Below are 22,122 nucleotides of genomic sequence, written 5' to 3' on the forward strand. Positions count from 1 at the left end.
CAAAGTCCGGAACTGCCAGGCCTCCGTCTGGGGACCGCCTCTGAAGTTTGGCCAGAGCCACTCGCTTCCGTCCACCCCCCCAGACAAAAGCAATGACCATGGACTCCTGTTCTGCAAACATGGCCTTAGGAATCCATACTGGCAGGACCGTGAAGTGATACAGGAGGCGAGGTAACACCACCATTTTAAGGATGGCTACCCTCCCCGCTACAGATAGAGGTAAGGTTTGCCAGAAAGCCATGTTGGAACGGAGGGACCGCAACGAGCCTCCGATATTGCTGTCTATTATATCCTGTGGGTCATGGAAAATCCTGACCCCCAAGTATGAGAGGCATCTTGGAACCCACTGGACATTTCCCAACTCCAATGGTGGGGCTACAGTAGCGTTCAAAGGAAACAGGCTGGTCTTGCCCCAATTCACCCGAAGTCCAGAAAGCTCACCAAACTGCGAAAGCATCTGTTGGGTTCGGGGAAGGTCTCTGTGTACATCGTCTAAGAAGATCAACAGGTCATCCGCATACAACGCTATCTGATGTCTCTTGCCCCCGCCACTATGCCGGGACCCCCACCACCACCGCGCGCTGCGGCTGCCAATGGCTCCATAGCCAGTGCAAACAGCAGCGGTGATAGGGGACACCCCTGTCTGGTACCCCGCTCGACCACATGAGGTCTGGATATAGTCCGTCCTGTCCGTACCCTAGCAGTAGGCTCAGTATACAACAATCTGACCCAGGCAATGTATTCAGGTCCGAAACAAAGGCGGGACATCACTGTATAAAGGAAAGCCCACTCCAAGCTATCAAAGGCCTTTTCTATATCGCCTGCGAGCACTCCAGGGGCTGGGCTAGTCGAATTCCGATCGTTCATGACCGCTATAAATCTGCGTATGTTATCCGCTGTGTTGCGCCCCGGGATGAACCCTGCCTGGTCAGTACATATTAGCGTTGCCATGTGGGGGAGCAGCCTAGAGGCCAGTACCTTGCTGAGGATCTTGTAATCCAGGTTCAGCATGGATAAAGGTCTGTATGCCCCCGCTTCCGCAGGATTTTTTCCAGGTTTAAGCAAGGGCACTATTACCGTCTCCCTCGCTGTTGCCGGCAAAATTCCTCGGTCTCTGGCGGATTGATATAGAATCTCGAGCCTAGGAGCTAACAAATCTATATACATGGCATAGAATTCGATAGGGAGACCATCTGTCCCCGGAGTCTTTCCCCTCGATAGTTCACTAATGGCCCTCCGAATCTCTGGTTGTGTAATGGCGCCCTCAAGTTGTGTCGCAACGTCCGGTGGTAGTGTCTGCAACTGCAGTCTAGATACATAACTATCGGTGGAGTTACCATCAGGACGAAGAGTGCTTTTATATAATCGTTCGTAAAAGGTCATGAGGTGAGAGTTAATTTGCTCCTGCCTGTGAAGGGGATCCCCCCACTCCGATATCATTTCCAGGATAGGTGATGTCTTATGCGTTTCGATACTACCCATGCTAACATCCGACCCACTTTGGCTCTCTCCCCGTGTGCTCGTGTGATATAGTTTTGGAAGTCAAAGCATCGAAGATGCTCCACACAGTCAGCGACCGTTGCTCTAAGCTCTAAGATAGTAGGTTGAAGGAGCGGATTTTCAGGCCTTTTTTTCTCCGCCTCTCGCAGCTCACTCTCCGCTTGTTCAGTGTCCCTAAGTAGAGTCCTTCGGACCCCCACCGCTCCCACAATACAGCGCCCCCGTACCACCACTTTAAAAGCGTCCCATTCAATCAAGGGGTTATTGGTCGAAGCCTCGTTATCTACAAAGTAGTGGGTAATATGTTGTCTCAGCTCCTCCCGAAAGGGTGCGTCTTCTAGGGACTCAGTCTTCATCCGCCAGGTGGGGATGCGGGGAGGGGGTGAACCCCAGCGTAACTCTAGTAACAGAGGGTTATGATCAGAGATTGTGCGGGTCAGGTATTCAACATTATGCACCTGAGGGAAAATGTCTGGGGAGCAGAAAAACACATCTAAGCGGACATGGAGCTCGTGCCAGGGAGAGAAGTAGGAATAGTCTCTGGTGTCAGGGTGTAGCCGTCTCCAGACATCCACCAGCCCCCAACTCGCCTGCCAGGAGGAGAATAGCCCTGCTACTCTCATCAGAGGGGAATCATGTAACAGAGGGTGGGAGCGATCCCTGGAGGGATCGGCCACACAATTAAAGTCGCCCCCCATCACTAGGGGGAACTGCAAATAGGTGGCTAGGAGGCCCGATAAGCGTGCAAAGAACTCACTCTGGTCCCAGTTCGGGGCATAGACATTGATCAACGCTAGATCTCTTCCCTCCAGTCGACCTCGGATTGCTACAAAACTTCCCTCAGGGTCTATGAGCGTGTCCAATATCTGGAATGGAACCCCGGCTCTGATCCATATCAAGGCACCCCTGGCGAATGCGGAATAAGAGGTATAGTATGCCTGGCCCCTCCACCGTGTCTGTAGTGCTAGCCCTTCAGCCTGGGTTAAATGTGTTTCTTGGAGCAACACAATCTGAATCCCCCTCCGCTGTAAATGTGAGAATACCTTATATCTCTAAGACATTGTGTGCATGCCCCGTACATTCCATGAGAGAAATTTGTAAGTACATAACGTCGCCATAACCGTGTTTCAATCCCCATCTGTGACATGTCCCATGCAGGGCTAGCAGATACCACGAAGATCCCTACTCTCACATTATTCAACACCAGCAGACCAATGTTAAACATCCACCACTCATCACTCCCCCTAAACAAGCCCCAACAATTAACATCCCAACTCCCCTTCCCCAGGACAAAAGTTTGAACGGCTCTCATCCAAACTTCGTGAAATGTCAACTAGTTTATCGAAAGCGAGGGAACTCCTAGCTCACAAAAGGAGTGGGCCATTGCTCCAATTCCCACTACCGGATTGCAAGATATAGTAGTACTTGTGGACCCAGATCTCATCCATCTGGCGGGTACGACCGTCAGAGTGACAGCCAGTGCACCCACCTCACCGGCCACTACGGTGTCTGCCAGAGGAGGCCCTCATGACCAGGGCAACTGGTGCAAGTGTAGTTCGATGGGAGTACCCTCATATGATACAGTCAGAAGTGCCCGATGTTATGGCCGGGCCCGATCTGTCGGATACATGGGAAGTCTCGGATTCATGGTCCGAATCAGATGGTTCACAGTCCGCAGCGGTCTGTACTTGGGATCCGCGATCAGAGCCGCTCAATGAAGCTGCTGCCTCCATGGCTTTTCGTCCCTCAGTTTGCATCTCCATGGGGGAAGGACTATTTACTATACGGGCCATGTTGCATTTAGTCCCTCTCCTCCGTCCATGCTCAGGGCCCTGTGTCGGAGGACCATTCCCCTCATGTGGAAGCAGATCAAGCCATTGCCATACCTCCTCCGCTGTAGTGAAAAACTGTGTACTGTCTTTGGTCACTACCCTAAACTTCGCCGGGAACAGCATGCCATATTGCAGACCCAATTGGTGCAGTTTCTGTTTTGCATCCCTGAAGGTGGCCCGTTGTTTCTGTACTTCCCGGGGGAAATCTGGGAAGATACGTACCGTGTGATTGTCCATTGTGCGATCCCCTTTGGTCCTGCTTTGATGCAACAGGTAATCCCTATCTTGGTAATGAAGAAGCCTGGCTATTGTAGGTCGCGGGGGGCTCCCGGAGGGGGAGGACGAGTCGGAACTCTATGTGCCCTATCAATCGCAAAAAAAGGAGAAAGTCCATCATCCGCTAAGTCCTCTCGGAGCCACTGCTCGAGGAACTCCGCCAGGCCAGTTTGTGGAACAGTTTCAGGCATACCAATCACCTGTATGTTATTGCGTCGCGATCTATTTTCCGCATCTTCGGCCCTTAATTCCAGGGCCCTGATCCGGGTCTCCAGCTGCTGTGTAGACTTAGTGGCATCCTTGACCTCCGGAAGAAGCTCTTTAAGTTGTCTGTCGGTGGTGGACACCTTTTCAGCCAGGCGACGGTGATCATCTCGCAGTACTGTGAGATCCGTGGCCAAAGCGTCGATTTTACCCTCCAGTGCTACACAGGAAGCCGTTATAGCTTGTAGGACATCTTGAAGTGTGGGGTCGTCGCGTCCCTCTCCTGAAGCGCCATTCCTGGGGTCAGGTGGGTCTGCCTGTGCCTCAGCTGAGGACCCACCTTTTTGTTCCATGTCCCTTCGGCGACTGACTTTACCCATTTTCTGGGGTATGGCTCCAACTCCATCTGGTCGGTGGGCTCTGGACATCGACTCTCCCACCTCAGCGCTGTATACTGCACTGCCAGAGGGTTCGCCGAACTGTTATTAGAGAATTGCTGTTTCCGGTGCTCGGTACTCGTGTAAGAGGTTTATCGCCTTCCAGTGCCAGCCGCACTCTGCACTCTAGGCCGGCAAGTACCCCTGGGGGACACCACACGCCAGGGAGTCAGGACTCTCTCTCTCCTCCCAGTCAGGGTGTGGACCTGTCGAGCCAAGCAGCCTCGCCGTTCATGGAGGGCGCCTTCAAGCATGCATGCCTCCCACCTAGTGTCTGGGGGCTCCTTGCACTCTCCTGTAGATAGCACTGCGCAACTAGGTGGACCCCTGTAGAGGAGGGCCGTATGCACCGTGCCTCAGTGCAGGCCAGGTTCGCCCTATCAAGCTGCTGACTTCATCCCCCTCGTTCCAGCTTACCTCAGGAGGTCCATGGAGTCAAGCCTCCCTAGAAGTCCCCCCCCGGCGTTGCCGTGCAGACTGCGATCAGTCGCCCTCAGAAGGGAGGAGCCAAAGGAGCTCCGGGGGAACCCCGGAATTATCGCCTCCAACTGTGATCCGCTGGATCCTTCCCTCGGGTGCCAACCGCCATGTTGTGTGTGCTCTGCAGTCCTCAGCCGAGCACAGTCGCAGTGCTGGGCCCTGCTGTTCGTCGGCGCTGGGTCCCCAGAGGGAACCGCCAGGTCCCCTTGTAATTCTTGTCTCACAGAGGGGTGAGCTGGATAGGATCCGGGAGTTGCTGTAGTGGATCGTGGGCCGCCGGTCACACCGGTCAGATTGCAGCCGCCATCTTTTTTTTTCTTTTCTTTTTTTGGCGGCACTCCGTCAGCCGCAAATTCGGCCCCAAAACTCCCTTCAGGTCCGGGCCCCTCAAAATGAACCACGGGACCCCCTCACACTTTCAGCCAGGCAATGGGGCAGGTTGGGGGTCCACTGAATTTCAGGCTGGACCGGAGTGGGGATCGCTAGCAGGAGCCTCACGGAGAGGCTTCCTCTGCGATCGGCGTCAGGCCACGCCCCCCATTTCTGCCCCCCATTTCTGCCCCCCTTGGTGGCAGATCGGTCTATTTTTATTTGGCCAATCTGCCCTAAAGGGGGGCAGAAACAACTAGACACCAGGGATTTCACGCAAGGGGGGCGACCCCTTAGGCAAGGTTTGCTCCCCTGGGGGGCAAATTTATTTTAGACAGATCGGCCTATTTTAATTAGGACAAAATGCCCCCAAGGGGGGCAGAAACCACTAGACAGCAGGGATTTTTTTGTGTCAATTGCATGCAAGGGGAGCAACCTCCGAGGCAAGGGTTGCTCCTATGGGGGGCAAATTTATTTTAGGCCATTAGATCAGCCTATTTTAATTAGGCTGAACTGCTCCCAAGGGGGGCAAAAACCACTAGGCATCAGTTTAAAAAATTTTTTTTTACAGATGTTGAGCGATCCCTTAGGCAAGGGTCGCTCCCCTGTGGGGCAATTTTATTTTAGGCCATTTCTGCTAAACTTGGGGGCAGAGCAGCTTATTTTCTTAGGCCAATCTGCCCCCAAAGGGGGCAGAAACCACTAGACACCAGGAATTTCATGCAAGGGGGCGACCCCTTAGGCAAGGGTTGCTCCCCTGAAGGGCAAATTTATTTTAGGCAGATCAGCCTATTTTAATTAGGCCGATCTGCCCTTAGGCACAAGGGATTTTTTTTATTTTGTATTTGTTTTACAGATGGGGAGCCACCCCTTAGGCAAAGGTTGCCCCCCTGGGGAGCAAATGTATTTTAGGCCATTGGGCAGATTGGCCTATTTCTATTAGATCGACCTGCCCCAAAGGTGGACAGAAACCACTAGGGCACCAGGGATAGGTGTGTTTGTGTGTTTTGCTTGGGGAGGCAGCCCCTTTGGCAAGGGTGGCTCCCCACGGGGGCACATTACTGTTGCCCATTTCTGCCTTCCTTGTGGGCAGATTGGCCTATTTTGTTAAGGTCCACCTGCCTCGAAGGGGGGCAGAAAGCCCACCAGAAATCAGGAAAGATTTTTTTTTCAAAAAAGAAGGTGGGGGTACGGCCATACCTCCACCCCAAATAAATGGGGACAAAGTTGTTTTGCCCACCGGTGGGCAGATGGGGCAATTACCCCTGATCCACTCCCCGGGGGCGCTGAAAGCCCTACTAGATGCCAGGGAATTTAAAAATAAAATAAAAAAATAGTGGGGTGGTGGCTACCAAACAGGATGTGCATGGTTATGTCCCCACCCCAAGTGAAGGGGGTAACAGTCTTTCAGCTCTCCCCCGCACTCTAAAAGATCTTGTCCCAATGGTAAGCAAGAGGACATTTGATTATTTTGGGTTTTGGTTTTACATTTGGGCCATGACAGCTTGTCTAAATCTCAAAATTGACTCACTTGGAATGGTGAGGGCTGCACTTTTTGGACTTTAGGGCGTTGCCATGTAGAAAAATCTACAAGACCTAGACACATCTGAAAACTAAACATCTGGGTGAGTCCAGGGTGGTGTGCTTCACATGCACCCCACACCATTTACTTACCCACAATGCCCTGCATACCTTCAGGTTTGCTTGAAATCACACGTTTTTCCAACATTTTTGTGATGGAACCTTCCAGAATCTGGAGGAATCCACAAAATTCCTACTACCCAACATTGTTGCATCTACACTGCTAAAAATTCTGCCCCACTTGTCAGCCTAAAGAAGTTTTTTTCCAAACTTCCCTTTTGGAACCGCTTTGGTGTCCCCTCAATTTCGACATGTTTTTGGGTGTTCCTTGTCACAGGCACTTGGCCCACCTACACAAGTGAGGTATCATTTTTATCAGGAGACTGAGGGGAATGTTGGGTGGTAGGAAATTTGTGCGGGTGGTGTGATCCCACACAGAAATGTGGGAAAAATGTGATTTTTTTACCTAAATTTGAGGCTTTGTGAGGATTCTTGGTAAGAAAACACTGGGGATCCACGCAAGTCACACCTACCTAGACTCCCTCAGGTGACTAGTTTTCAGAAATGTCTGTGTTTGGTAGGTTTCCCTAGATGGCTGCTGAGCCCAGGACCGAATACGAATGTGCCCCCTGCCCTGTAAACTCAGGTAGTTTTGTATTTGATAAATTTGATGTGTCCTTGTAGTGTTTCGGGGCATTTCCTGTCACGGGCACTAGGCCTACCCACACAAGTGAGGTACCATTTTTATTGGAAGACCTGGGGGAATGCAGGGTAGAAGGAAGTTTGTGGCTCCCCTCAGATTCCAGAACTTTGCAGCACCAAAATGTGAGGAAAAAGTGTTTTTTGCCAAATTTTGCGGTTTGCTAAGGATTCTGGGTAACAGAACCTGGTGAAAGCACCAGAAGTTACCCCCATCCTGGGTTCCCCTAGGTGTCTAGTTTTCAGAAATATCTAGGATTGCTAGGTTTTTCTAGGTGCTGGCTGAGCTAGAGACCAAAATCCACAGCTAGGCACTTTCCAAAGAACAAGTCAGTTGTCAATGTAAAAATGTGATGTGATTTTGGGGCGTTTCCTGACGCGGGCACTAGGCCTACCAACACAAGTGAGGTACCATTTTTATATGGAGACTTGGGGGAATGCTAGGTGGAAGGAAATTTGTGGCTCTTCTCAGATTCCAGAACTTTCTATCACCGAAATATGAGGAAAAGGTGTTTTTGTTTGCCAAATGTTGAGGTTTACAAAGGATTCTGGGTAAAAGAACCTGGTGAGAGCCCCATAAGCCACCACATCCTGGATTTCCTAAAGTGTCTAGTTTTCAAACATGCACAGGTTTGGTAGGTTTACCTAGGTGCTGGCTGAGCTAGAGGCCAAAATCCACAGCTAGGGCACTTTAGAAAAAACACATCAGATTTAAATGTAAAAATGTGATGTGTTCATGTTGCATTTCCTGTGGCGGGCATTAGGCCTACCCACACAAGTGAGGTACCATTTTTATCGGGAGACTTGGGGTAACACAGAATAGAAGAACAAGTGTTATTGCCCCTTGTCTTTCTCTCCATTTTTTCCTTCCAAATGTAAGACAGTGTGTAAAAAAGATAACTATTTGAGAAATGCCCTGTAATTCACATGCTAGTATAGGGTCCTCGGAATTCAGAGATGTGCAAATAACCACTGCTTCTAAACACCTTATCTTGTGCCCATTTTGGAAACACAAAGGTTCCCTTTATACCTATTTTCACTCTTTATAATTCACCAAATGAAATGTTGTATATCCGGTATACAATGAAAACCCATTGCAAGGTGCAGCTCATTTATTGGCTTTGGGTACCTGGGGTTCTTGATGAACCTACAAGCCCTATATATCCACACAACCAGAAGAGTCCAGCACCCGTAACAGTATATTACTTTAAAAAAATCTGCCATAGCTTGAAAAAGTTATAGAAGAAAACGTGGATATAAATGGCGCCTTTTTCACCTCAATTTCAATATTTTTTTATTTTAGCTGTTACTTTCTGCAGGAAAACCTGCTGTGTCAGAATGTCTCTTAATGTTAAACAATATATAATGCATGCTTGTGGTGTTCATCTTACTATTGTAGTTTTCATAGTTCTCAATGTAAAACCTTTTTCTTTTGCATTTTTCAGAGAGTTCACAGTATAATCCACTTTTCCAGTCCATTCATGAAAGAGGTCATAATGTAAATCCTAAACTCTCAGACATTTGAGGCACAACAGTCAGTGGCTGACTTGGAAAGGTTTTCTGGGCTAGAAACACACAGAAAATAATACACGATTCATGAATGTCCACCCTTTACTTTTTCTTTAAAAAGGAAAAGTATTTTAATGCACACAAATCTAAATGCTATATTCATAATAATTACAAAGATCTCTCCACTCAGAAGTTTCCCGCATACTTACTACTATTTCAGTCTTTACCCTCCCTTCCACTCCAATCCTAATTCAAGTAAGAAACATACAGGACTGAAGTATCCTGTTTAACATTCCTTTGGACTTAAAACTAGATGTAAGCAGATCACAAGTGCTTCATGAAGTGAACACTGTGGCACCGCTCGGCGGTAGCAGTGACTACCCTGATGGTTAGTAAATAATCAAAACTAAAGAAAAAAACAGAAAAGATGAGAAGGAAAAGAACAAGAAAAAAAGAAGGAACACATATATTTGAAGCAGGAAAGTGATTTTTCCACTGTAATGTCTTGTATGCATCCCTTTGTCTATGAAAATGAATCCCGTTCCTAGACAACAATTGATATATCATTGGAATGCCTTTCTTTTAGCAGATCCCAAGCCTTAGCAGGAACCAGCAAAAATAAAATATGTCCCTTATAGGTAATATTCAGGGTTACAGACCCCAGCAGTGAGACTGTGGTGCTGTCTTTCTGGAGGGTTTGTATCATCTCTCATAACCGCCATTGGTGTTCCACAGTCTCGTGACAGAAGTCCAATCTTGCAAAAACTTTACGCCAAAAGATTTAATAGGATTTTGTGGGAATGCAGCCTGAGAGATAAGTTGTCTAAAGTATAGTTCCCCACATAAATATGAATGGGGCAAGGATACTGAAGCCCATAGTTATGGGCTTTTGGCGCAGGGCACCACAGAGAGTAACCTTGCTGTGCTGCCCTGTGTTAAAAGGAAAGGGCAGGAATGCACGGTAGCTACAGCATATGGTGTATTTCTGTCCTTCCTCCCTGCATTGGTGCACAATGGGCAGCCTCACACCAATGCACAATGCAGCACACATAGAAAGAGGAAAAACGAGGAGAAATAAAGATATTTCTCTTTGTTAGGACTCCCCTGGGGAGGCATAAGGTTTTGGCACATCTCCAGGTTTACAAGTCCTTGTAAATCTGGGGATGTGTCAGATTCATGGGTGTTGCGGGACAATACCCACCACAATGCCTACGGAATGCCTCCTTTGTGCAGAGTAAGACAAAGCAGCAATTTGAGCTGCCTTGCCTTACACCATATCTATGAAACCATTCAAAGTTGCTTGATGTGACTTTGCATGGTATCACAGATATGATTTAAAGGTTTGCGCCTCCGTTGCATCACAAAAAGTGACACAACAGTGGAGCAAAGGGCTCATAAATATGTCTCTGAGTTATTTTGCCCTTGCATATGAAAAGGAAACCTGTGTGCTCTTTGTATTCAACAATCCATATTCCAATCACAGAACTGATGAAATGGCTGTTTAAACAGATGAACAATATATGCACAATGGTCATCCCCCTCATTTCCTTCCGGGATATGTAGCACATGAATATTAATTCATTGCATGCACTTCTCTGAGTCCTCCATCTTAGTAACCATAATATTAAGCTATCATTGATCTGACCCAACATGACTTTGACTACCCTACACTGTCTCCAACACACCTTTGGAACAAGGTTTGGTGTTATTCAAACAATTATTAATTATATCCATATTTTTTTTATATTTTGCAACAAACCACCTGTTTTTTAAGATGGGAGATTTTAAAGATAGGCTGCCTTTCTTGAATGTTTCATGATGAAGAAGTAGTAAGTCATAAATGGAACATAAAAACTGCATCTGTCATTTTGCCTAATGGAGTGCCCTGGAGAGCAGAGTCAACAGTCTGTGCTGGAGTTGGAGACTGGGCAGATGAAAAAGGTACTCTTGAGGTCTAGTTTTGCATGTGGGGACATCTGCTCAGGGTCTGAGATCAACAAGTTAGTCTGAGTGAATTTGATGCCCTCTCCATTGCATAGTAATACATCATCTTTGGATCGCCCTACCTCATAATCTGCCACTGGAGGTCTTAGAGCAAGCCTCTCGTTCATTACCTCTGCCCACTTTACCTTCTTGCTGGAATAGTCAACGGGTTGCAATAGTTAGACAAAGAATGCACGCAGGTTTTCTCCTTACCAGATTCAACTACTGGCTCTGATCCCAATGTGGAGGTTAGGCTTCCTATAAGTCTGATATTGACTTCAGCCCCCAGCATCTCTTCTCTTTCATTAGTGCTTTGGATAAGTATGTTATTGGCTAACACAAATTGTGTTGAAGCATTCCTAGGGAGAATGGCCAAGGCAAAGGCCCCACACTACTAATATTTGGTCGTAAAGTTATGCCTGCCATTTGACTATTAATTAGAGCACTCGCAGAACACTCATCCACCTCATCCAAGGTTTCCTGAATCAAAATAAGAGACAGGGTAAGGTGGAGTCTGCGGGAAGGCAGATAAATGTAATCTGTTAGCTTTGATAAAAGGAATAGCATCTGAAGGAGGCTCTACTTTATGACCCAGAAAAGTCCAGAGCAGAATAATGAAGGTGATTCTTACCATATTGTGTCCTCTGGACCTCTGGTCCCTGCAACTGTTCACCTCAGCAGGCAGGGCCAAGCATGGTATCGATATGCCAGCGACAGTCACTGTGAGGACATGTCTGCCCTGCAATTGTAGCTTATCAGGTTTTTCAGGAGTTGCAGGTTTGGAGAGACAGGTGAGGAGCAAAAGGAACACCTGATGTAGCCTCTTCAAGCTGAAGACAAAGGGGGTCATTCTGACACCGCCGGGGCCAGGGTCGGCGGGAGCACCGCCGACAGACCGGCGGTGCCCCGCAGGGCATTCTGACTGCGGCGGTTTGGCCGCGGTCAGACTAGGAAAACCAGCGGTCTCCCACCGGTTTTCCGCTGCCCTACAGAATCCTCGCGCTCCGCCGCCATGGGGATTCTGACACCCCCTACCGCCATCCTGTTCCTGGCGGGTCTCCCGCCAGGAACAGGATGGCGGTAGGGGGTGCCACGGGGCCCCTGGGGGCCCCTGCAGTGCCCATGCCAATGGCATGGGCACTGCAGGGGCCCCCGTAAGAGGGCCCCACAAAGTATTTCAGTGTCTGCATTGCAGACACTGAAATACGCGACGGGTGCCACTGCACCCGTCGCACCTTCCCACTACGCCGGCTCAATTCTGAGCCGGCGTCCTCGTGGGAAGGTTGATTTGCCCTGGGCTGGCGGGCGGCCTTTTGGCGGTCGCCCGCCAGCCCAGGGCAAATCCCAAAATACCCTCAGCGGTCTTACGACCGCGGAGCGGTATTTTGGTGGGGGAAGTCTGGCGGGCGGCCTCCGCCGCCCGCCGGACTTAGAATGACCCCCTAAGTCTCTGTATGGATGTCCTCCGCTGTCTGGGACTCCCTCTTCATTCATTCATTCATTCTTCAGTTATTCTTTACCGATCTTAAATGGTGTTATAGAGAAAGTTGGTAAGCTGTAATAATAACCTATTTTCAAATGGACCACTCTGATTAAATGCTGAGGTGGCACCGGGGAAACAGTAAGGTTTGATGGCTCCTCATCCATCTCATGAGTCTCCTTAGCTATCTCCTTAGCCGTATTTGCAGCTTTGGACTTCTTCACTGCGGTGGATTATTAATTATGATCAGGTCGGTTGTGTTTCCCTGCCAGTAGCCTCACTTTCTGTGTCGGTGTCATCAGTAGTACCGCGCTAAGCTGCAGCCTGACTGCCCAGCGTTTGTTGGGAAGCATGCAGCCTAGTGACCAATAGAGGGTACGAACGCCCTTTGCTTACTGCATCACTGAGGGGAAATTCACAGGGGGGATCTCTTTTGACTGTGATCTGTGAGGCTCTGTATCCCAGAATAGCTTGGCTGTAAAAGGTGGCTCACCGCCAGAGAGAGTCACAGATAACAGGAGTCACTGTGCCTCAGTGAGAAATCCAGTTAGATGAAAAATCTGAATCATTGCTGTTGTGTAAGTCAGACAAGAGTAATTTTATTCATAAATCCAATTACTCCTCATTAGCAGCTACAGCATTCTTCCTCTGCTGTTGTACTGTCAAACTGACAGGTAGGCTTCATCACGTTGGCTAGCAGTTAGCCCACCACCACCAACTTGTCTCCTCGATGGTGAGTTTGTCAGAAAATTGTGTGTCTGTACTGCTGTGAATTTTGAAGGATTAATAAATAACTTATAATCCAAAGAGAAAGAAGTAACAGCTGCTAATATAAATGCAATACATTTGAAAGTATGAAAGCAAACTGTTAAATGTAAGTTGCCTCCTATAGTATGTAAGACAATATAAAGTATAATGAGGGCAGGTAACTGGTATAAGTGGGAGGAGCTTCTTTCAGCAGTGGGCCAGTTCCATTTACCCAAAATGTGTTGATTATATTTGAATTGCTATTTTGGCTTGTTAGAAACAATGGGAGTACTTCTTTAACTAATGATGGTAAAGCTGCAGACATTTGGCCAACCAAATACCCCATTTCGGTAAAAGTAGCATTCCCTCTTTAATTAAAATAAAATATCCTTTTTCTATCTTGAGTGATGTTATCTACCATGCTGGTAAGTTGTAAAATAACATATTTGCAAATGGAGCTTTAAATAATAGCTTGTTGTTTTATTTCTTAGAACTGTAAAAACAATTAAGCAAAGTAATGGCACTCTTTGTAATAACCCCAAAAGCATAGATGGCTTAGATGGCCTAGCAAGGATTCATGCTTGTGACTTGCAGATCACAGCTGATGCTGGCGGTGAGCATTAACTAACATAACCATCTTGCCAGCATTTGATGCCCTACATACTGTGTTATTGGTAGTGATCCGATAACAAGTCATATCACTAGAAACCTGAGGTACTACAAACAAAAATTGCTTCTTGATTTTTAGCCTCCTGGTACCCCATATTTTAGAGTTCCAAGTCTTGCGGTCTTTCCCTCATGGGCTAATCATTGGATGTGCTAAAAATCGCTCCCCCATTTTCTCCCTTATGTCAATTTCTGGAACACACCAGTACATGTAGATTCTGGTGTCTAAATAACAACATCCTTGTTACTCCCAGTTTTGTTCTGGTAACTCGTAAAATATGGTATTTTATTGCATTCTGTAAATTCTTTAGCCTGGATTTTGAATTCTTTCAGGTGTGATAAATATCGAACTCCAATCCAGAACACTTGTAATCAAGTTTAAGATATGTTTGAGCCATTGCTGTTGGCCTTGTGAACTGATCTCTCAAGACCACAATGCTCTTGTAATTGTTACTCAGCAGAATACCTTATTGTACATTTTAATATACCTTCCGATGCTACCCTGTGCTGCAGGTACCTGTGATCTTTTTTGTCATGGGACATAAATAACTAATGCATTTGTCTCCTGTCAATGCCTTTTATAACTTTATTGTATATCATGCAACCGCAATAATGAACAAGTTGCTTACCTCGCAATATATAAGGAGTGACCAGGCTTTGAGCTTTGGAAACTTATCAACAACCGTAGCCAATAATTGTGACTCAACTTTTTTATTTTAACACATAATATTGTGTACTGATGGATCGACAACTCAAATCATCAAAATGGACGATAATGAAGAAAACAACATCTTACTTTCGATATTAATAAAGAACAGTCGGTCGTTCCCCTTAGGACTCTCTCCTTTTTTCGTTGTCGCAGTCATCCATGCACGATATGCAATTCCGGCTTCAAGGCTTTTGATTGTGTATTGATTTGGAAAGTTGTCATTAGGGATTACTAGGGAAAGAAATATATATATACGTCTGTAAATCACTCATGCCCTCAGTTTTTTGTACAAATTAATCTATAAAGTTTTTAAACCGACGCCTGCAGTTGCAGAGGTAAAAGCCGGAAAATGGGCAAAGGGACCTAGTCACAAAGGTTTTCTGGAGTATTCAAAATAGGCATTCACTAGAACTCTTATGTATTCTTACATGCCCTTGTAAATTATCGTCGAAAACATCTAAAATGGGAATACAACGGGGATAATCATATACATTTAGTAAAAACATAAAGGACTGCTTCTTACTTCCATTTTTACTCAAAGGGAGGTAATGTTTCAAGGCTGATTCACAAGGGCCTGATAGCATACGTAAAAGTGCACTCCTGCAGTTCAATCTCCCACGCTTTTGCAAATTGACTCTGAAATGTATAAATGAAACGTAAACAAATACGAGTGGAGATCTGTGTTTGAATTCGCTTGTCACCTGTAAAAATTCATACACAAACCCTAGAACCTGATCCAACATGCTGATTCTCTTCTATGTTAAGGTAAAATTGCACCTAGTGCTATCTTTATAATTTGCTATTCACGATTTCTGAGTGTACACTTACTACTTGTTGCAGACTTACATGTCTACTACTCTCACAACCAGGGGTGAATACTGCTAGAACAGCATTTATGTCTATGTCCAATGACATTTAAATCAATTATAAATATTAATTTAATTTCTAATTATTATTGTTTATATTTTTTAACACTCCCACCATCATTTTTTCAGCTTAATTTGTATTTAGTTCATTTTATTGTAACTTATTTAATTTACATTTTTTGAATAAAAGTTTAAGATCTAAATTTTAATTTATTTAAAACATTATTATAAATTGAATATAACTTCTAACACTTAAAAAAATACAAATCAGAATAATTTATTTTATTCAACGTTATTTCCTATGGGGTACTCTTTTAAGTCCCTGCCTCCATTATTTTCTTTGGGAGCGTGTTGCAGTACCTGTGCGTAGCCATGTGTTGTAACGGACTTACTCAAAAGCTGAGCTGGAGTACATTTATGACTGTTTTGGGACATTTTCGGCTGTAATGACTAAAAGTTCAGTTTGTGAACAGTAATGGGTTTACTCTTTTGTGGGTGTGTGTTTGCATCTGCAAGGTCCTCCCCACACCCCTTCTTTACTCCTCCGTAAGCCCTTCCTTACCCTTCCTTAAACCCCTCCCATATAGGAATGTTTTGTGACCGTGAATGCAGCAACTTCAAATTGGCGGTGACCAATTTGCAAATGGGAAGCGCTGGCAAATTGCAACCTACCTCATGAATATTGATGAGGTAGGTCTTTGCGACCCCATTGGGAATTGCTAATTGTGTCTGAGACACATTTGTACATTTCATTTTGCGAGTCTCTGATTGCGACTCGCAAAAAGTTGCAATTACAGACTCGCAAAATGAAATGGACATACATCTGGCCCTAAATATACTATAAAGTGCACTTTGTGACTAGGCTCTAATGTCTCTAGCTATTTTACAGATCAACTGTAAGAAATTGGGTTGGTGGTTAACTGGGGTGTGAGCCCTGGTCAAGCAGCAATCATAGTCCAACCCTAAATTAACCTGTGCTGAATCCTCTGGTAGCTTGGTGCAGAGCAGTCAGGCTTAATTTAGAGGCAAAGTGCAATGTGTAACTTAGAGGCAATGAGTAACATTAAAAATGTTAAGACGCCACAGAAAAAGGATCTAAGGATGTCTAGTCACAAGAGACCGGGACAAAGTCACAAGCTCAGACTGACCCTGATGGAGTGCTGCAAGGATCTGCTTCAAACATGCATTGTGCAGCTAAAGAGATGCATTGGTTCCGAGATGCAGCAAGGCTGCGATGTCGTGAGTTGTAGTTGAGCATCCCGTCGATGGTGCTCATGATGGGAAGTCCAGCACTGAGGATGTGGCGTGCAGTTGGGGCAATGTGTTGGTTCCAAAGAGCTGTAAGGCTGTGATGTAGAGTCTGGAGTCATCATTGAGGCTGCCGTCAAGCGAGGGATGTGAGGACCTGTGCTGAGGGTGCATCGCACAGTGGTGTTTCTGATGGGCTGCAGCGGCAATGTGGGCCTTTGCGATGGGTCCAGTCCATGCAGCTGCAGAGATGCATTGGTTTTGCTTGTGATTGTGCTGCGCAGCAGAGGAGATGAGTCAGTTCCACTGGATCCGCAGAGGCTGGCAGATCACCTTACATCCACTTCCAAGGGTCCAGGACTGGGGTGGCACCACTTAGCAGGGTAGACTCACCAAGGGCAGAGTCCTGGTGCAGGTTTGGTGGAAGCCTATTGTGCCCCTGTGGCTTCAAATCAGGAGGCCAGCCAACTAGCTCTTGGTTCAAGACATGCGGGTCCAGTCCTTCTCACCCAGGCAAGAAGGCAGCAGGTCAGCACAGCAGGGCAGCACAGCAGGGCAGCACAGCAGGGCAGCAGTCCTTCAGAGCAGCAGTTCAGCAGAGTGGCAGTCCTTTCTGCAGCAAAGCAGTCCTTCCTGGCAGGGTAACACTGGTCCAGAAGTGTACTGAAGTAGTGGTGTTTGAAGTCCAGTATTTATACTCAGTAGTGCCTTTGAAGTGGGGAGAATATTCTGGAGGTAGGCCTGTGAAGTGCACAGATGCCCTGCCTTCCCTGGCTCCAGACTAACCGCCAGGGGTATGTAGCCCTCTGTGTGGAGGCAGGATGCAGCCTGTTCAAGTATAGAGCGTCCCCCCCATTCTGCCAGTGATGGCCCATCCAGACACACCCAAGCTCCCTATTGTGTGTGACTGTCTAGGAGGAAATCACAAAGACTAATTGTCACCCGCACACAGTCATGTGACCCAGAGACAGGCTACAGGCACCAAATGGCTTGGGCATTAAAATGGTAACCTTCTAAAAGTGACATTTTCAAAATTGTACCTTAAAATCCCACTTCACCAAAAGTTAGGATTTTTCATTACAATTCCAAAGACACCAAACATGATCTGGTGCATGGTCCCATTTGGAAATTTCACTTATAAAATGTAATAAGATAACTCAAATGTTATCCTATTGGAGAGGTAGGCCTTGCATTAGTGAAAAAATACGGTATGTAAATCTTAAAAGTACGTCTAACTTTTTTAATACATTACACCCTGTTCTCTAGGCTGTCCAGGGCTTATCTTGGGGGTGCTTTATATGTAATAAAAAGGAAGGTTTGGGCTTGACAATAGGTTTATTTTGCCAGGTCGAAATGGCAGGAAAAAATTGCACACACAGGCTGCAATGGCAGGTACAAGATATGTTCAAAGTGCTACTTAAGTGGGTAGCACAATCAGTGCTGTGGGCCCAATAGTAACATTTAATTTATAGGCCATGGGCACAGGTGGTGTCACTTTACTAGGGACTTACAAGTAAATTAAATAAGCCAATTGGGCACAAGCCAATCTAACATGTTTTAAGGAGAGAGCACATGCACTTTAACACTGGTTAGCAGTAGTAAAGTGTGCAGATTCCTAAGGCCAGGAAATATGAAGTCAGTAAAAAGAGATGTCAGAAGGCAAAAAGTTAGGGGGAAAGCCACATCAAGGATGCCAGGTCCAACTTGTGTTCCCCATCTTCCCCTTCACCTCAGCTGAAAGCAGGAAGAACTACCCAACACCTTGGGAGTTCTTGCCACTAAGGTGGAAAAACCTTGAGAGACCATCACTGGAGTGGTATGTTCCAGGATGGTGTTCCACCAAAAGTCCATTCCCTGTAGGGAGATAGACCACCTCAACAATTTGTGATTCTTGTCCCTCATGTGCATTAACAATCTGAGAGGTCTGTGGTCTACCTGTACCCGGAAGTGAGCACCAAACAGATATGGGCTCAGCTTCTTCAGTGCCCAGGCCACTGCAAATGCTTCCCTCTCCACTGCACTCCACCTCTGTTCCCGGGGAAGTATGGTAAGAGACTGTCACTTTACCGGCGCTGGCAGACCGTGCTCTGAATGAGTCAGATGCCCGGCTCACCGAATTCCCAGATTTAACACATCTGGAAGGCGTCTTTGAGCGACGGTGACCAAGGCTGAGGTATCAGTGGGGAGTCTGATGTTTAGGCAAGGGGACAACCCGATGGTTGGTGTCAGTTGACTTTGCCCTGAGCACGGTCAGACCTTTGGTTGCAAACCTGAAAAGCGCAACATTAACAAGTGGATGCATTTTATGAGTAATGAGTGAGAAAGAGGACAAAAAGAGTACAGTGTTTTATAATCATAAGGGTCAAGTTCTAGAGAAATGGCAGGTGTTCTCCTCAGTTGTCATGCAGTCAGATATAAGTGAAGAGGAGAGGGTGCGAGATCTCTGCCATATTTTTGACATCCCAATAGACACCCCTCAAGTGCCCCGTAAGTGGGGAATAATTAGTGTAGATAAAAACACGGGGTAGAATAAAAATCCCAAAGTAAGTGAAGATTGATGACAAATCCATATGAGTGAGGTTGGTAATTCTCTGTGGCAGGAAACAGATACCATTGAGTTAAAAGTAGTATTTAAATGTGCTCATGGGCAACCCCCATGCCCATGCAACACCCAGCGGTTTGAAATAATAACACAATCACCCCTCATATTAGAGGCTCTTCTTGATGCATTTCTCACAGATATTCGTAATTTCACAACCTTAAACAATGAATGGCTCAACACATCCCCGAGCACCACAAGTAGTTATCTACATACATGACAACGTTATAACACGCATTGTGTCAGGTACTAATCCACTCAGACCCCCCATAAATTCACCCGCCCCAGATATCACCATAGAAGAGGTTTTGCACAGATTGGCGATAAGTATGGCTGACGTTCACCAATTTGGTTTCACAACAATATATGTAAAGTCAGGTAACACAGAGTAAGATTGTCCCTACACATCACTGCTATAGGTCAGCAACAGTGGTAAAGGCAAATACACATTAAGAAGGGAGACAAGAGCCGAAAAGAGATACACAGTGCAGTGGTCAGACTGCAAGAGGTACGCATAGGAAACACACATCATGTGGGGACCACGGACACCCCTCTGGACCATATGATAAAAACGTTCCCTTCAGATAAGAAAAGAATACTAAAATATTGTAAGCAGTGGCACAAAGGCACTGAAGATTGCGCCCAACCATGGACAAAGGAAGGGACATTTGATGGGGACATAGCTGAATACACATTGACTTACATTCGCTCAACGAATAAGAAAAAGAAGAGACAGAAAATTCTGTCACTATGGCGGGTATTCTGTCATGAAAAGGCAAAGGTGAAGTCAACCGCGCCTGAAGAGGTAGTGGGGCAAACACAAACAGAACCCCCAGGAGAGTCTTTAGGGGAACCCCCACCTTATGGTCTTTACCCTCTTCTGCCAGCTGAAGGGTACCAGGATCCAGTTTGCGTTGAGGAGGAGAGGTTAGAGGCGCCGGGAGTTGAGGCGACCCCCCCTCCCGTCCCATCCGCTCCTCGAGCTGACTCAGAACAGAGTGGGAGAGACAGGTTAATAAGTGAGTTGCAGCAAACGTGAGAGAGGCAGAGCGGTCTAGGAGCTTGCCCACCTCTGGGGACTATGGACTACAGAGCATGTCATTCTTAGGCTTGGAGACACGTCTGCAGACACTCTAAGAGAGGCAGCAGAGGAATGGATAGAGGATGAAGAGGAATGGGAGAGAGATGTAGAGACGTCACAATATAGCTCCCGGATGGCTCACAGGTCGCAACAGGGGCAGAAGATGAGGATTGAGACAATGGGCTTAATAGGAGTGCGCAGGAACAAGGGGTTAACAAAAGGTTATATAATTTTCACCCGCGCCCTACACAAGAGTTATTAATGACAGCAAGATGTGCCACAGATATGAAAGGAGGGTCAATCCTAAAAACAAGGTCAGAATTGACACCTATAGAGATAATAGAGCAAAAGGAGGGTAGCTATTATTGTCAACCCTTCTCAGATGAATTGGCGAGGTGGACCAAAAAGGAAGGAAGAAAGCCATGGCCCTGACAAGGGTCTTTTCAACCCTTTGATTTAGCGACTGCAGAAGATTGCATACAGCAGGGATGGGGTGACCCAGGGTGGAACTACCCCTACACGCAAGAATGCCTTGCAGTCTGGGAGCAGTATGCTATAGACAAACCAATCGAAAGACACACTGTACAAGACCAGATCCAAGGTTAAGCCTCAGGTCAGGAAGCCCTCGACCAATAACTCAGTTGCTCCTTATTTTTAAGGGAGGGCAGGTGCCAACATACGTGCCAAGGCCTCAAATGGACAAAGAGAATTTAAAGAGACAACTGCCCCCGCTGACTGAAGGTGCGGGAAAATGGATAGGATGCTTTGAAAAACACACTGCCGGGGTCAATCTTGCTTTAGGCGATGTTAAAAGCTTGCTCAGTTCATTAGTGGGAGACAAAGTAAACACAATTTCTGTTAGAGCAGGGTTCCCTCAAGTGAGATTGATAAATACACAGTTTGACAGATCATCTTTAAACAATGTCCGCCAACATGTTTAGGATGTACTTCGGCGGACGTATCCAGATATAACAGACATTGGGGCCCTTATGGCAGAAAGTATAAAGCCGACTGAGGATACTGCAGAATTCATTACTAGAATGAAAGAACGATGGGTGCAAGAAGTAGGATGTAACTGGGAAAACACAGGAGGAAATGCAATTTTGTTTTATAATGTATTAAAGCGAGGCGTTCCCACCAATATACAAGCAAGCTTAGATGGAGTGGTGGGAATAGAGGCTAAACCATGGCCCAAAATACAGGCCTATATAATACATTATTTTAAGCCAAAACAAGAAAAGGACAAGGAAAGGACAGAACAGGGACGCAGCTAAGCTGGTGTAAAAAAACGTAAGAAACCGAGTACAGAAAGGGCACTGGTGACTGCGCCAGCAACAATGGTTGCAACGCCAGTGCAGGTACAGGCACTAGGAGGACAACCAGTAAGTGATACGAGAAAGAGACAGGGAAGTTTTACAGGAGATCAAGGGTCGACACAAGGGAAAAGACAAGGAAGCTATAGGACAGGACAACAATGTTATCGTTGCGGTAAGATGGCCATTTTGCAGGAGAATGCAGAGCCAGGAAAAATGATGAGAGTGCAAGGTTGGAATACCACGCAGGGGCAGGTGAGGCCTCAACAGGTGCAATGGGCATCCCAGCAGCAAGCACTGCAGGGGCCCCACAGGGCCCTCAAGCCCAGTGGGTTACACCACAAGGGCCAATGTCGTAGGATGGGCCCCAAGGTGTCAGCAACACTACGGGAGGACAAGCACAAGTTCAGGGGGGAGAAGTAACAGTGCAAGGAGGCAACCCCTTTCATGCATCACCCCAAGTATTCGGGGGAACGCCAACTCAAAATTATACTCAATGTCAAGGCCCACAAATGACCACTGTGTGTCCGATACGATCGGTAA

At 46.6% G+C, this 22,122-nt stretch overlaps 1 protein-coding gene across 1 annotated transcript in view; it reads right to left on the reverse strand.

Moving 5' to 3' along the window:
• IL12RB2 (interleukin 12 receptor subunit beta 2) overlaps positions 1-22,122 on the reverse strand; it is a 323,099-nt gene that overhangs the window by 53,876 nt on the left and 247,101 nt on the right. Inside the window, exon 13 of the mRNA XM_069232470.1 lies at positions 14,560-14,703. Coding sequence (XP_069088571.1) covers positions 14,560-14,703 — 144 coding nt within the window. The remainder of the gene's footprint in view (positions 1-14,559; positions 14,704-22,122) is intronic.

The sequence above is a fragment of the Pleurodeles waltl genome, chromosome 4_2 (assembly GCF_031143425.1).
Source record: "Pleurodeles waltl isolate 20211129_DDA chromosome 4_2, aPleWal1.hap1.20221129, whole genome shotgun sequence".
Lineage (NCBI taxonomy): Eukaryota > Metazoa > Chordata > Amphibia > Caudata > Salamandridae > Pleurodeles > Pleurodeles waltl.